Source organism: Oncorhynchus nerka, linkage group LG28 (genome assembly GCF_034236695.1).
Source record: "Oncorhynchus nerka isolate Pitt River linkage group LG28, Oner_Uvic_2.0, whole genome shotgun sequence".
NCBI lineage: Eukaryota > Metazoa > Chordata > Actinopteri > Salmoniformes > Salmonidae > Oncorhynchus > Oncorhynchus nerka.
The window spans coordinates 20,478,021-20,493,398 of record NC_088423.1 but is presented as its reverse complement, the minus strand read 5'-3'; the positions used below and the strand labels follow the sequence as shown (position 1 = coordinate 20,493,398).

Below are 15,378 nucleotides of genomic sequence, written 5' to 3'. Positions count from 1 at the left end.
GGACGTTTTTATTTTTACCTGTATACCATCAGCTTGTTTGCACTAAGGTGGGAGGTATGGCAATGTCTGAGGTGTGTTCTTAAAAACATCTGCCAAAGTGACAATTTCAGGCAGCGCAAGTTAGGACATTTAAGACCCACCTAAAACGGCTCTTAGCGATAATGCATTTTCCAGGCTACATATATAACATAACATCTCATTAAGATGAGAGATGGTTTGTCAGTTACAATTCAGTCAGTCAGAGAGGAAGTGGATTCAAATCAGTTATTGGAGGTAATGTAAACTCCCCAAGGGTTGTTGATGTGGTGGCTGGAGTGGTATAAATGGCTGCAGGGAATAGACAGAGAGGTTGAAAACCAAGCACAAGCAATTCCTGTAAAGCCCTGTGGCCTCAAAATATGAGATTGTGTATTCTATTTAAGTGCTTAAAGCCTCATTGTTGTGTCATGCTGCCACCGCCGGGGGGAGGGAATCAAGATCAGCTAAATGAAATGTATATGTAAAATAGTAACACAATCATCATCATACAAAGTGGATAAAGTCCATACTCAACATCCACAGAAGAACCACAAGAACCTTCATTTGATTCCCCATTGTCAGAAGCTCCTTGTCCATTAAAATCTAGGAGCAAACATGAATATCATTATGCCCTTATTCAAAACTGGCTTGATTTACATCTGACATTTTGTATTCATTGACATTTTACATTTTGTATTCTACAACCAAATGTGTAAGATGAGCTCACCTGTTTCTGTGCATTCACCCGTTCGTTCTTCTATGTAGTCCTGTTGGCTTGGCACATTTGTCTTATATGTATGGCTTATATGTATGGCATATTACTATTTTCAACATTGTAGAATAATAGTGAAGTGATCAAAACTATGAAATAATACATATGGGATCATGTAGTGACCAAAAAACTGTTAAAAATATCAAAATATATTTGAGATCTGAGGTTCTTCAAAGTAGCCACCCTTTGCTTTGATGACAGATTTGCCCACTCTTGGCATTCTCGGATTGACTGACCTTCATGTCTTAAAGTAATGATGGACTGTCGTTTCTCTTTTCTAATTTGATCTGTTCTTGCTATATGGTATTTTACCAAATAGGTCTATATTCTGTATACCCCCCGACCTTGTTATAACACAACTGATTGGCTCAAACGCATTAAGGAAAGAAATTCCACAAATTAACCTTTAACAAGGCACACCTGTTAATTGAAATGCTTTCCAGGTGACTACCTCATGAAGCTGGTTGAGAGAATGCCAAGAGTGTGCAAAGCTGTCATCAAGGTTTTGAAGAACCTCAAATATAAAATATATGTTGATTTGTTTAACACTTTTTTGGTTACTACATGATTCCATATGTGTTATTTCCTAGTTTGGATGTCTTCACTATTATTCTACAATGTGGAAAATAGTAAAAATAAATAAAAAACCTGGAATGAGTAGGTGTGTTCAAACTTTTGACTGGTACTGCTATTTTCCAAACCTGGCTCCAGGGTTGGTAATTTACCTGTCTTATAACAGCTCGCTTGCGCTGAGGTGGGAGGGGTGTAAATATTTGAGATGTGTCCTTAAAAAATGGGCGCCAACTTCAAGCAGCGCTACTGGTGATATTTAAGACTCGCCAAAAGCTGGTATTAGTGGTAACGCAATTGGTTATGACATCTATTTTGCCAGCGTAGGTACACAGTAGCCTATAACCAATGTTTTATTAAAATATCATGAGCAGCAAAAGTCAGACATTCCAATTTTTCATTTTTTAAATATTTTTTTACATGCATCTTCTGTGAAAAGTTTGGACTCATTAGGCTTACGTGCGACGCCCATTCAAAGAAAGATGTCAGTGACTGTAGGAAGTCTGTTTAGGAACATCAAGGTATTACAATAGACTGCTTGCATCTTCCCCTTTCATCTGTTGTACCTACAGTGAGCTCCAAAGTTATTAGGACTGTGACACTTTTTTTGTTGTGTTGGCTCTGTACTCCAGCACTTTGGATTTGAAATGATACAGACTGTAAGCTTTACTTAATTTGAAGGTATGTTCGTCCATATCGGGCGAACCGTTTAGAAATTACAACATGTACATAGTTCCCCATTTTAGGGGACCAAAAGTATAGGGACAAATTTTCTTATGTGTATTCAAGTAGTAAAAAGTTAAGTATTTGGTCCCATATTCAAATCAAGTAATGACTACTTCAAGCTTGTGACTACAAACTTGTTGAATGCATTTGCTGTTTGTTTTGGTTGTGTTTCAGATTATTTTGTGCCCAATACAAATGAATGGTAAATAATGTATTGTGTCATTTTGGAGTCACTTGTATTGTAAATAAGAATATAATATGTTTCTAAACACTTCTACATTAATGTGGATGCTTCCATGATTACGGATAGTGCTGAATGAATCGTGAATAAGAAATGAGTGAGAACGCTACATACACACAAATATCATACCTCCATGACATAATAACCTCTCACCATTACATTAACAGGTGAGGCATTTTGGGGTTGGGGGGGATGATATTTATGCCTCTGTAATGTTTCCACTCATCCTTATTCAAGATTCATATAGGATTATTCGTAATCATGATAGTATCCACATTAATGTAAAAGCCTACATGCATAGGTCTACTTTCTGTCCAACACTAAAACTAACTAAATAATATAAACATTAAATAGAAATGTTTTTATCAAACTGAGACTGAATAAAAACTACTAAATCAAGTCTAAAAATGAACTGAAACAACCATTTAAAATAAAAATCTAAAAACAAACACTGCAGACGTGTTAACATACACTGCAGGCGTGTTAACATACACTGCAGACGTGTTAACATACACTGCAGGCGTGTTAACATACACTGCAGGCGTGTTAACATACACTGCAGGCGTGTTAACATACACTGCAGACGTGTTAACATACACTGCAGGCGTGTTAACATACACTGCAGACGTGTTAACATACACTGCAGACGTGTTAACATACACTGCAGACGTGTTAACATACACTGCAGGCGTGTTAACATACACTGCAGACGTGTTAACATACACTGCAGACGTGTTAACATACACTGCAGACGTGTTAACATACACTGCAGGCGTGTTAACATACACTGCAGACGTGTTAACATACACTGCAGACGTGTTAACATACACTGCAGGCCTGTTAAAATTAATGGTGGTTTAAAGCAGGGGTATTCAACTCTTACCCTATGAGGTCCGGAGCCTGCTGGTTATCTGTCGACCTCATAATTAATTGCACACACACCTGATCAGTCCCCGATAAGAGTGGAACAATGAAAAAATGCAGTCGAACTGGCTTCGAGTTCCAGAGTTAAGTTTGGGGGGGATTAGATGTACACAATGGGTGACAGCATTGTCATCATGCCTAGCCAGAATGCAAACTGGAAAGACACCTGTTGCCCTAACCAATTGTAAGTGAGCTGTGTGTGAGTAGAAAGGCTCCGAATGTCCTACTGGCTCTGAGAACTACACACCATGACTGCTGCTATTGGACTGCTGCCCCCTCCCCATATATAATTGGACAATGAAGCCAAAATGTCAAATGTGTCTCTATACTCCAGCATTTTGAATTTGAGATCAAATGTTTCATATGAGGGGACAGTACATTTTACGTTTCCATTTTAATCATTAAGCAGACACTCTTATCAAGAGCAACTTAAGAGTAGTGAGTGCATAGATTTTCATACTAGTCCCTTGTGTGTGTGTGTGTGTGTGTGTGTGTGTGTGTGTGTGTGTGTGTGTGTGTGTGTGTGTGAAATAACATTTCTCAGAGAGTACAGAATGTCCCTATTTATTTGAGGGTATTTTCATACACATCTGTTTTACCATTTATAAATGAAAGCACTTTATGTATCTAGTCCCCCCAATGTGAAGAAGTATTTGGACAAATTCACTTATCATATTAGTCAAAAGTGTAGTATTTGGTCCCATATTCCTTTTACTAAAACCCAATTGAAATTGTGTAGCAATTACAATGTATCTACATTCATACAGTTTCTTTACAGTGTCCAGCTCACTAATAATCACTGTAATGAATGCTAGACAGTCAGGGAGAATTCAACATTTTAAAAACAATTGATCGACAATTTTTATCTTATTTTGACAGCGAGGAAACCAATTATCAGTTCGGCCCTCCAGACCTCGTTGAAGACCAAATGTGAGCCCCGGGGCAAAATAAGTTTGACACACCTGCTGTAGGTGATGACAATTCCGCTGAGGGAGAGGTGTCCCAAGACAAGGAGGATGATGACGACACCCTGGAGAGTACAGGTGGCCCTATTTATGAATTCCTCTTTTAAGAAAATTAAACCAGTAGATTGGCATTGACCCAACATGAGGCTGTAGCCTACCTTGCAACTACCTGAACCCCCTCAGACAAGTGCCACATAGGCCTACATGACTGTCAGCAGATGCAGGTGAAAAAGCTGGAGCATATTTAGGTAAAGATTTAGCTATGCTATCAAATACATTTTTGAGAGGTCTGTAAGAGGGTTTTGTACATGCAGGAACAGTATGCTGCTTTTTTTGCATAATAGTATAGGTCAACAGGAAGAATTAACCACAATATGCCTTGCTCATATCGATGTCAAACACTATCATATTGAATGATCAATATTGGTGCCCACCGCTAGAAAATACCGTTGCCTGATATGAAACATTTGTTCTCAAATCCAAAATGCTGGATTATAGAACCAAATAAAAATCTGTAGCTTCACTGTCCAAATATATAAAGTATGGTGTTGAGTGTATACATATTATTGGCAGGTAAATAAGGTGGAAAGTAGCTACGATGACAAAGAATAATATTTTCGTTAAGAATCTTGACCTACATGGATGAGAGCAATGTTACGCACTGAAGGCACAGCAAAACAAATTATGGATCAGATTGCTCATGGTGAGTGATGGTGGATTTCATAGGGCATCTCAAAGAGCATTGTTCTTAATCTTCATGCCTAGCCAGAATGCAAACTGGAAAAACACCTGTTGCCCTAACCAGATGTAAGTCAGATGTGTGTGAGTATGTGAGAGAATGTGTGTGAGAATGTTCTACTGGCTATGAGAACTAGAACTACACACCATGACTGCTGCTATTGGACTTACACTCCCCTCCATATCTAATTGGACAGTGAAGCCAAACTGTAAAATAGGTCTCTATACTCCAGCATTTTAATTTGAGATCAAATGTTTCATATGAGACAGCAGTACATTTTTTGAATTACTGTACATTTTAGTTGTTTAGCTCTTATCCAGAGCGACTTACAGTAGTCGTTTATGTACTTTTTCGTACTGGTCCCCCATGTGAGATCGAGCTTCTAAATAAGAGCACAGCATTTCATACACAACTGTTTTACCATTTAGAAATGAAAGCACTTTATGTATATTGTCCCCTGAAGTGAAAAAGTCAGAAGTATTTGGACAAATGTGCTTATAATGTATCAAAGTAGTCAAAAGTGTAGTATTTGATCCCATATTCCTTGCACGCAATGACTAGTTCCCGCCGGCGCTGAAGAAGTGGATGTGGATTAAGGCAGCCCCTCGCACCTCTCTGATTCAGAGGGGTTGGGTTAAATGCGGAAGACACATTTCAGTTGAAGGCATTCAGTTGTACAACTGACTAGGTATCACCCTTTCCCTTTATCAAGCTTGTGACTCTACAAACTCTTTGGATGCATTTGTGGTTTGTTTTGGTTTTGTTTTGGGATACAGTATGTTTTGCCCAATAGTAACTAGAGGTGAATGATGACTGGAGTTGATTAATCATGGGCATCAACAGGATTATCTTAAGAAAAAGCATGAAGGACTCATGAATAATGATGAGTGAGAAAACATTTATTTGGGGGAGGTATGATCTTTGTGCCTCTAAATGGCATCGCACTCATTATTCAAGATTAATCCATGATTTTCTAGAATCATGGTAGCATCCACATGAATGTAGAAACATTCAGAAACATATTCTATTCTTACTTGCAATAAAAGTGACTACAAAATTACATAATATATTCACCATTCAGTTTCTATTGGGTAAAACATAATTCAAAACACAACCAAAACAAACTGTAAATGCATCCAACAGGTTTGGAGAGTCACAAGCTTGATGGAGTCAATGCGTGCTAGGACTATGGGACCAATTACTATACTTGTGACTACTTTAATATACTATAAGCGAATTTGTCCAAATACTTCCCACTGGACATACACTGCTTGAATCAACATTATTTCAACATAATTTGTAAATGTATTGTGACATGGAATCAAAGTGGTAAATACATTGGATTTGAAAAAAGTCAAACACCAGTACTGTTCATGCTTCATTTGAACCAGCATTGTAAACATTGACAGGGTAAAACTTCAACTTAAATACTTTGATGTAACAACCTGTTAGTCAGTTTAAATCAAATCTCATTTCAACATAATCATCAGAACTATGCATAGGTTGAAATTGCGTAGAAAATTCCACATAGAATCGTAAAAATATATTTTTCATCTTATGTTAAATAAACTGTATATTGGGTTGCTGAAATTACGTTGAATTTACATATTTTGCATTACTCATCTCATATGTATATACTGTATTCTATCCTATTCTACTATTACTAGTCTATGCTGCTCTGACATTGCTCGTCCAAATATTTATATATTCTTAATTCCATCCTTTAGATTGTGTGTATTGTTGTGAAATTGTTAGATATTACTTGTTAGATATTACTTGTTAGATATTACTTGTTAGATATTACTTGTTAGATATTACTTGTTAGATATTACTGCACTGTTGGAGCTAGAAACATAAGCATTTTGCTACACTCGCAGTAACATCTGCTTAAACAGTGACTCTTACTGGTATACGAGAGACAATGCACTTCAGTGAGAATGAGTCTACCATCCAGATGCCTACCTCTATATACCCTGCTAAGCTTTGGAAACAAGCTGTGTTCGTTTCAGCTGAGCTATCATGTAAACCCATTTAGACATTGATCAGCGTGTTAAGGCTTCAAATGGAGGGACATAAATTGCTTTAATTTCTAAACGGTAAAACAGATATGCATGAAAATACCCTCAAATAAAAGCTGACATTCTGTACTGTTGCCTAATGGATGCGGTAAAGGGGTTGATGGAACGCAGACCATTCCATTGAGACCAGATTGGCATATATTCAACAAATCTGATCTAACAAAGTAGATATTCGTCATGTCCGTCATGATTTATCTAATGTAACATGCCGCAAAATGTAAATACTTTAGTGTCACGCCCTGGTCTAAGTATTTTGTGTTTTTCTTCATGTATTGGGTCAGGCCAGGGTGTGGCATGGAGTTTTTGTATTGTGGTGTGTTTTGTCTTGGGGTTTTGGTGTGTATTGTATTGGGATTGTAGCTAGTGGGGTTATCTAGCAAAGTCTATGGCTGTCTGGAGTGGTTCTCAATCAGAGGCAGGTGTTTATCGTTGTCTCTGATTGGGAACCATATTTAGGCAGCCATATTCTTTGAGTTTGTCGTGGGTGATTGTCCTTAGTGTCTTTGTTCCTGGCACTGTGTTAGTTGACAAGTATAGGCTGTTTCGGTTTTCGTTACGTTTATTGTTTTGTAGTGTTTGTGTTATTTCGTGTTTACGTTTGTTTGATTAAACATGGATCTCAATCTACACGCTGCGTTTTGGTCCGACTCTCCTTCACCACACCTAGAAAACCGTTACAGAATCACCCACCACCAACGGACCAAGCAGCGTGTCAACAGGCAGGAGCAGCCCAAAGAGGAGATGCGCTATAAGGATTTCTGGACATGGGAGGAAATCCTAAACGGAGAAGGACCCTGGGCTCAGCCTGGAGAATATCGTCGCCCCAAAGAAGAACTGGAGGCGGTGAAAGCGGAGAGGCGCCGGTATGAGGAGGCAGCACGGCGACTCGGAAGGAAGCCTGAGAATCATCATCATCATCAATTTCTTGGGGAGGGGGCTCAGGGAGAGTGTGGCGGAGTCAGGAGTCAGACCTGAGCCAACTCTCCCTGTTTATCGTGAGGAGCCAAGGAGGAGACCAGAACCAGAGCCGGTGTTGGAGGTGAGCGAAGCAGAGACTGTGAAGGAGTTAATGGGGAAATTGGAGGAGAGAGAAATGAGGGAGTTGCTGTGTTGGTGCTTTTTGCATGGAATTCGCCCGACGGAACGTGTCGGGGATTTGATGGCACCTGGGTTAGCGCTCCATACTCGTCCTGAGGTGCATGTTAGTCGGCTGGTGAAGTTGGTGCCAGCCTCACGCACCAGGCCTCCTGTACACATCCCTAGCCTTGCACGTCCTGTGCCAGCACTGCTCTCAAGATCTCCAGTACGCCTTCACGGTCTAGCCCATCCGGTGCCACCTCCACACACCAGCCCTCCGGTAGCAGCTCCCCGCACCAGGCTTCCTGTGCGTGTTCTTGGTTCAGTACCACCAGTACCAGCACCACGCATCAGGCCTACAGTGCGCCTCGCCTCTCCAGCGCTGCCAGAGCCTTTCTCCTCTACAGCGCTGCTGGAGTCTCCTGTCTGTTCAGCGCAGCTAGAGCTGTCAGCCTGCATGGAGCAGTCAGAGCTGCCAGTCTGCATGGAGCAGCCAGAGCTGCCAGTCTGCATGGAGCAGCCAGAGCTGCCAGTCTGCATGGAGCAGCCAGAGCTGCCAGTCTGCATGGAGCAGCCAGAGCTGCCAGTCTGCATGGAGCAGCCAGAGCTGTCAGTCTGCATGGATCAGCCAGAGCTGTCAGTCTGCATGGATCAGCCAGAGCTGTCAGTCTGCATTGAGCAGCCAGAGCTGTCAGTCTGCATTGAGCAGCCAGAGCTGCCAGTCTGCATGAAGCAGCCAGTCTGCATGGAGCAGCCAGAGCTGCCAGTCTACATGGAGCAGCCAGAGCTGCCAGTCTGCATGGAGCAGCCAGAGCTGCCAGTCTGCATGGAGCAGCCAGAGCTGCCAGTCTGCATGGAGCAGCCAGTCTGCATGGAGCAGCCAGAGCTGCCAGTCTACATGGAGCAGCCAGAGCTGCCAGTCTGCATGGAGCTTCCAGTCTGCATGGAGCTGCCAGTGTGCAAGGAGCAGCCAGAGCTGTCAGTCTGCAAGGAGCTGTCAGTCTGCAAGGCGCCGCCAGTCTGCCCAGCGCCGCCAGTCTGCCCAGCGCCGCCAGTCTGCCCAGCGCCGCCAGTCTGCCCACGCTGCCCAGCGCCGCCAGTCTGCCCAGCGCCGCCAGTCTGCCCAGCGCCGCCAGTCTGTCAGGATCAGTTAGATCCACTAGTCAGCCAGGATCCACCAGTCTGCCAGGATCCGCCAGAAGTGCCAGTCGGCCAGGATCCGCCAGAAGTGCCAGTCGGCCAGGATCCGCCAGAACTTCCAGTCGGCCAGGATCCGCCAGAACTTCCAGTCGGCCAGGATCTGCCAGAACTTCCAGTCGGCCAGGATCCGCCGGTCGGCCAGGATCCGCCAGATCTGCTAGTCAGCCAGGATCTGCCAGTCAGCCAGGATCTGCCAGAACCACCAGCCAGCCAGGATTTGGTAGATCCATCAACCTGCCTGAGCTTCCTCTCACTCCCGAGCTTCCTCTCACTCCCGAGCTTTCTCACTCCCGAGCTGCCTCAGTACCGATCTGCTCTTCAGTCCAGTGGGTTTCTGGGTGAGGACTACTAGGCCATGGTCGGCGGCGAGGGTGGATGATCCAGGGACGCGAGGAGAGGGGACTAAGACATTGACTGAGTGGGTTCCACGTCCCGCGCCGGAGCCGCCACCATGGACAGACGCCCACCCGGACCCTCCCTATTGTTTTGAGGTGCGTTCGGGAGTCCGCACCTTAGGGTGGGGGGGGGTTCTGTCACGCCCTGGTCTAAGTATTTTGTGTTTTTCTTCATGTATTGGGTGTGGCATGGAGTTTTTGTATTGTGGTGTGTTTTGTTTTGGTGTGTATTGTATTGGGATTGTAGCTAGTGGGGTTATCTAGCAAAGTCTATGGCTGTCTGGAGTGGTTCTCAGAGGCAGGTGTTTATCGTTGTCTCTGATTGGGAACCATATTTAGGCAGCCATATTCTTTGAGTTTGTCGTGGGTGATTGTCCTTAGTGTCTTTGTTCCTGTCGCTGTGTTAGTTGACAAGTATAGGCTCTTTCGGTTTTCGTTACGTTTATTGTTTTGTAGTGTTTGTTATTTCGTGTTTATGTTTGATTAAACATGGATCGCAATCTACACGCTGCGTTTTGGTCCGACTCTCCTTCACCACACCTAGAAAACCGTTACATTTAGTCCAATTTGGATATTTTGAGCTGTTTTTACTGCATAACATTTAGAAGTGATTTCTAAATACTAATTGTCATTTATATAAAAAAATGTGGGAACCCTGTATCCATGTATGCTACACGTAGTTATGGGTGTGTAAAATATTTCAACACAGGTAGGACATTTAACTTGTTTAGTATAGTTTGTTTGTCCGGTTTGAGTTAATTTTGAGTTTTATTTTATTTTTACAGGGACAGTGCACATTAATCAACGTTTCAGGAAAAGTGCCGGTTTTAGCCAGCCGGCTAATTTTCAACCGCAGTCCTTGGGCAGGTTATTAAAAACAATTACAATATAGACAATGGCAACATAGCATACAGACAGCGCAACATAGGACAAGCAAGACGTAGGACAAGCAAGACGTAGCATACAGACATGGCAACATAGAACAAAAAGCAGCAAGACAAAATTCATAAAAGCAACAGTGTTTCCACACCTCACAAGCTACAGACAACAGGCAACATGGAAAGCGGCAATACACAGCTAGGGATTATGTTCACAAATCTGATTGACCTTTAGCCATGTCTTTATGCATTTTGTGAAAGTGTGATATGTGGTGCAGTTATGTGTGTCTGATGGCAGTGTATTCCAGACATGGGAAGCTCTCACAGAGAAAACGGATTTAATAAATGTGCTTTTCCTTAAGGGAACTATACAGTCACCTCTCATGGCAGACCTTGTGGATCTGCTGCCATATGTTTGGGTTTTCTGCTTAACAAAAATACTGAGTGGAGGGGGAGCCAGGCCATTTAGAATCTTGAATACAAGACATGTGTCGGTGTATTGCACAAGATTTTCCCAACTCAGGAGCTCATGCTTTCTGAGGATGTAACAGTGATGATGGCTATTGGGCTTCCTATCAAGCACTCCAAGAGCCTGTAGACAGACTGAATAGGTCTTAATGTTGTACAGCAAGCTTGGTCCCAACTAGTCAAGCAGTATGTTAAGTGGGGGAGTATCATAGATTTGAAGTACAGTTTTGCTACCTCTGTAGTCAAACAATTTCGTATAATCGGAAATTAGCTAGGTTGAATTTGGTTATTTGAATGACCCTTTTCACATGCTTTTTAAAAGAGGTTGGAATCAAGTATGATGCCAAGGTACTTAAAATCCGATACCACCTGGAGCTTCTCCCCTGACACAGACATCTGGCTCAGTTTGCCCTCTTTGTGAAGAACGTGCAAACAGTTTGTTTCACATTGAGGTACAAACACGAGTCACTGAGCCACTTTGTAACCTGGACCATTACAGTAGTGAGTTCTTGTGCAGCTTGTTTTCTCTTTGCATGCACATATATCACTGTATCATCTGCATACATTTGAACTTCAGACCGAGTACAGACAGAAGGCAGATCATTAATGTACAGGCTGAACAGGAGGTGCCCCAGTATTGACCCGTGGGTCACGCCCACATCATAGCTAAGAGTGGGTTGCTTGTGTTGTTGGTCTCTTGGCTGGCTTAATGTTCTGGTGGGTAGCTAGCTTGCTCTCACTCAGTCATGTGGCTGCTAGCACCATCAAGAAAAAGAGGGAAGCCCTACAATATTACGTTTTTCTAAGTAGTGAGAACGCTCAGGAAAAGGTCATGTTGAAAAGTAATCTTTAGACGTTGTACTTTCTTAAATGTTGTTTTCTAATTTACTAAAACATGGAGACAAAAAGAAATGGGGTAACCACAAGTTGTCCCCCCCCCCCCACGGTCGGGCAGGGCTGTGATGTTCTATCTAAAAGGCTGACCACACAATACATTTAGAAATCCATGTTATTCAATTATTGCACCCACACTGCTCATGAGCGTCAAAGGCTAAAATAGAAGTCATTCCTATTTCTGACGAAGATCGCGCTGCAAGTCCATATAGATATTATTCTATATATTTATTATTCTTATGTCATATTGTCAAGAGTGAACATGCAAGTAAGCATTTTATTGTACTGTGATATGACTTGAATCCCATCATTGTTTTTGATGAATTCCCCTTAGCGAAAAACCACATGATTTCACATGAAATTTCAGATGTGGAAGTATGTGTTTTTGGAAGACTTCACACGTGATCACATGTATAGTTTCATGTTATCACGTTGCTTTACATCACATTGTCAAATAATTATGAAGGTACATGATGTCATCACATAACTATAAAGCTCCTACTGCTTGTGGGACGAAACGATGCCAATTTTTTTTCATTTTACCTTTATTTAACTAGGCAAGTCAGTTAAGAACAAATTCTTATTTTCAATGACGGCCTAGGAACAGTCTGCCTGTTCAGGGGCGGCATGACAGATTTGTACCTTGTCAGCTCGGGGGTTTGAACTTGCAACCTTCCGGTTACTAGTCCAACGCTCTAACCACTAGGCCACCCTCATAAACTGTAAATGACAGAATGCAGGCTTCAACATTCTAAACCGAAATCACTGCCACAAAACCATCAGAATGTTCAAACTAAAACATTTTGAGAGCTTAAAAACCCATTCTATGGCTTATGCTATAGTACAATATTTGCCAACTCCGGTCCTCAAGTAACCCCAACAGCACAAATTTGTGTTGTAGTCCCGGACAAAAACACCGGATTCAACTCGTCAAGAGCTTGATGATCAGTTGACAAGTAAAGTCAGGTGTGCTAGTCCGGGGCCACAACACAAATATGTACTTTTGGGTGTACTGGAGGACCGGAGTTGGGAAACACTGCTTATTACTCACTTTAGCCTACTATACTAGCCCACTATAACCCATTATAATAACTCCACACCTACAAACCACCTCAAAATACAGTAGGTCACTATAACCCCATAGCCTATGAAAACCCTACTACCATCAATACAACTACAATTTGTTTTTAACTTACTCTGGATTTTATTTTTTATAAATAAAATAGGGGTAGGCCGTCATTAAATAACAATTTGTTCTTAACTGACTTGCCTAGTTAAATAAAGGTTAAATAAATAAAATTAATAAACAATACTTTTGAGCAGTTTTTATCGGTCTTAAAAACAAAAAAGCCATAAAGTGATAGAGTAAGGCCAACTCTTTCACAGACAATGTGAGAGAAATGTGTGCGTATGTTAGTAGATGTCAGAGTAGAATGTATACTTTGAAGTACCTGTATTGCAGCAGGAGTTTAGGTAGTACAGAGCGGACAACAGGACTGTTGTCAACACACTCTAGGAAGGGAGTGAGCTCTCTGGTCCTGTATACATTCCCTACAAACACACACACATAAATGACAAGTCTCATTCACTGACCTTTCTTAATCAAAACGTTGAACTCTAAAGCTAACATTAGGCTATAACTAGCAATACAAATGGCTTTTTGAGATAATATTACTACAAAGATCATACATGCAATATTAGCTAGCGACCCAGCCAGTTAACATTAGCTATCTAGCTAACATTATGCTTTAACTTGCAACGAAAACGATTGTATGACAAAATTAAAAACGTATAATATCAGGCATACAAAATCAGAACATGTAGATGTAATATATGAATTGGCTCCAGCCACTACACAGTAGCTCAAAATGGCTTCCCATCTCCTCCAGGGCACTCACCTTGTGCAGAGATGAGTAGTGAGAAAAGCAGCTCTACGACACCCTCTCTGGGGCTCTCCCCGTCAGACAGACAGAATCGGGAAACCACCTCCAGGAAGAAGGAGTTACAGCAGCCCCTGATCTCTGCATGCTGCTGCAGGGCTGACCTGAGATAACACAGGGGTTTGTCACAGCACTGGAGTCAATTCATTCACTGGGAATGCTGGACGCTTCACTGAAATACTTACTGACGAAAATATCATCTGTCACATTCATAAAGACCTTTCTACTACCATTTGTATAAACTTTGTGCTGTGTGATGGGGTAAAGACAAATGCCCGCTTCAGAAAAGGTAAATTAGGTAAAATGGTTGAAGGGTGGATGTTGAAGGCCGTTTCTGAACTCACTTGATGGTTTTAGATACAGAGGGTTGGAAGTTTGGTGGCAGGTCTTCCCTGCACTTGGGACAGTAATGCCTGTCTGTCTGGAGGCTGCTCTGGAGGCAGGACAGACAGAAGACATGTCCACAGGGCAGGGTGGATGGCTCTTTGAGCTCTGATAGGCACACTGGGCAATTGATGCCAAACCTAGGAGATAGAAAGTATCATGAGAAATAAGAAATACAACTATGGCTCAATATACTGTGGAAAATGTCAAGTTTACTGTTAAAGTGATGTGAAGCTGAAATCACTGATACACTAAATGGTCAAAAGTATGTGGACAACCTTTCAAATTGGTGTATTTGGCTATTTCAATTATACCCATTGCTGACAGGTGTATAAAATCGAGCATGCAGCCATACAATCTCCATAGACAAACATTGGCAGTAGAATGGCACGTACTGAAGAGCTCAGTGACTTTCAACGTGGCACCATCATAGGTTGCCCCCTTTCCAAAAAGTCAGTTCGTCAAATTTCTCCCCTGCTAGAGCTGCCCCAGTCAACTGTAAGTGCTGTTATTGTGAAGTGGAAATGTCTAGGAGCAACAACGGCTCAGCCGAGTGCTAAAGCACATAGCTCGTAAAAATAGTCTGTCCTTAGTTGCAACACTCACAACTAAGTTCCAAACTGCCTCTGGAAGCAACGTCAGCACAATAACTGTTATTTGGGAGCTTCATAAAATGGGTTTCCATGGCCGAGCAGCTGCACACAAGCCTAACATCACCATATGCAATGCTATCACGGAACCCAAACTGGCCGCGCGTGTGCGCCATCGTGCATACATTTATTTTGTATTGCTAGCTAATTTGTCCTATTTAACTAGCTTGCTGTTGCTAGCTAATTTGTCCTGGGATATAAACATTGAGTTGTTATTTTACCTGAAATGCACAAGTTCCTCTACTCCAACAATTAATCCACACATAAAACGGTCAATCGAATCGTTTCTAGTCATCTCTCCTCCTTCCAGGCTTTTTCATCTTTGAACTTATATGGTGATTGGCATCTACACTTTCATAGTATTACCACGACAACCTGCAACAGTTCGTCTTTCAATCACCCACGTGGGTATAACCAATGAGGAGATGGCACGTAGGTACCTGCTTCTATAAACCAATG

General features: G+C 42.0%; 1 protein-coding gene across 6 annotated transcripts in view; it reads right to left on the bottom strand.

Moving 5' to 3' along the window:
- Window positions 1-15,378, bottom strand: part of rnf213b (ring finger protein 213b) — a 79,830-nt gene that overhangs the window by 25,231 nt on the left and 39,221 nt on the right. For 4 of the 6 annotated variants that reach the window (XM_065012682.1, XM_065012684.1, XM_065012683.1 and 1 more), the window contains 3 exons: window positions 14,230-14,409; window positions 13,844-13,989; window positions 13,397-13,496 (listed from right to left, as the gene is read on the bottom strand). In XM_065012682.1, coding sequence (XP_064868754.1) covers window positions 13,397-13,496; window positions 13,844-13,989; window positions 14,230-14,409 — 426 coding nt within the window. Of the gene's footprint in view, window positions 1-553; window positions 622-745; window positions 793-13,396; window positions 13,497-13,843; window positions 13,990-14,229; window positions 14,410-15,378 lie in introns of all 6 variants that reach the window. The other 2 variants (XM_065012687.1, XM_065012686.1) reach the window with 2 other exon arrangements.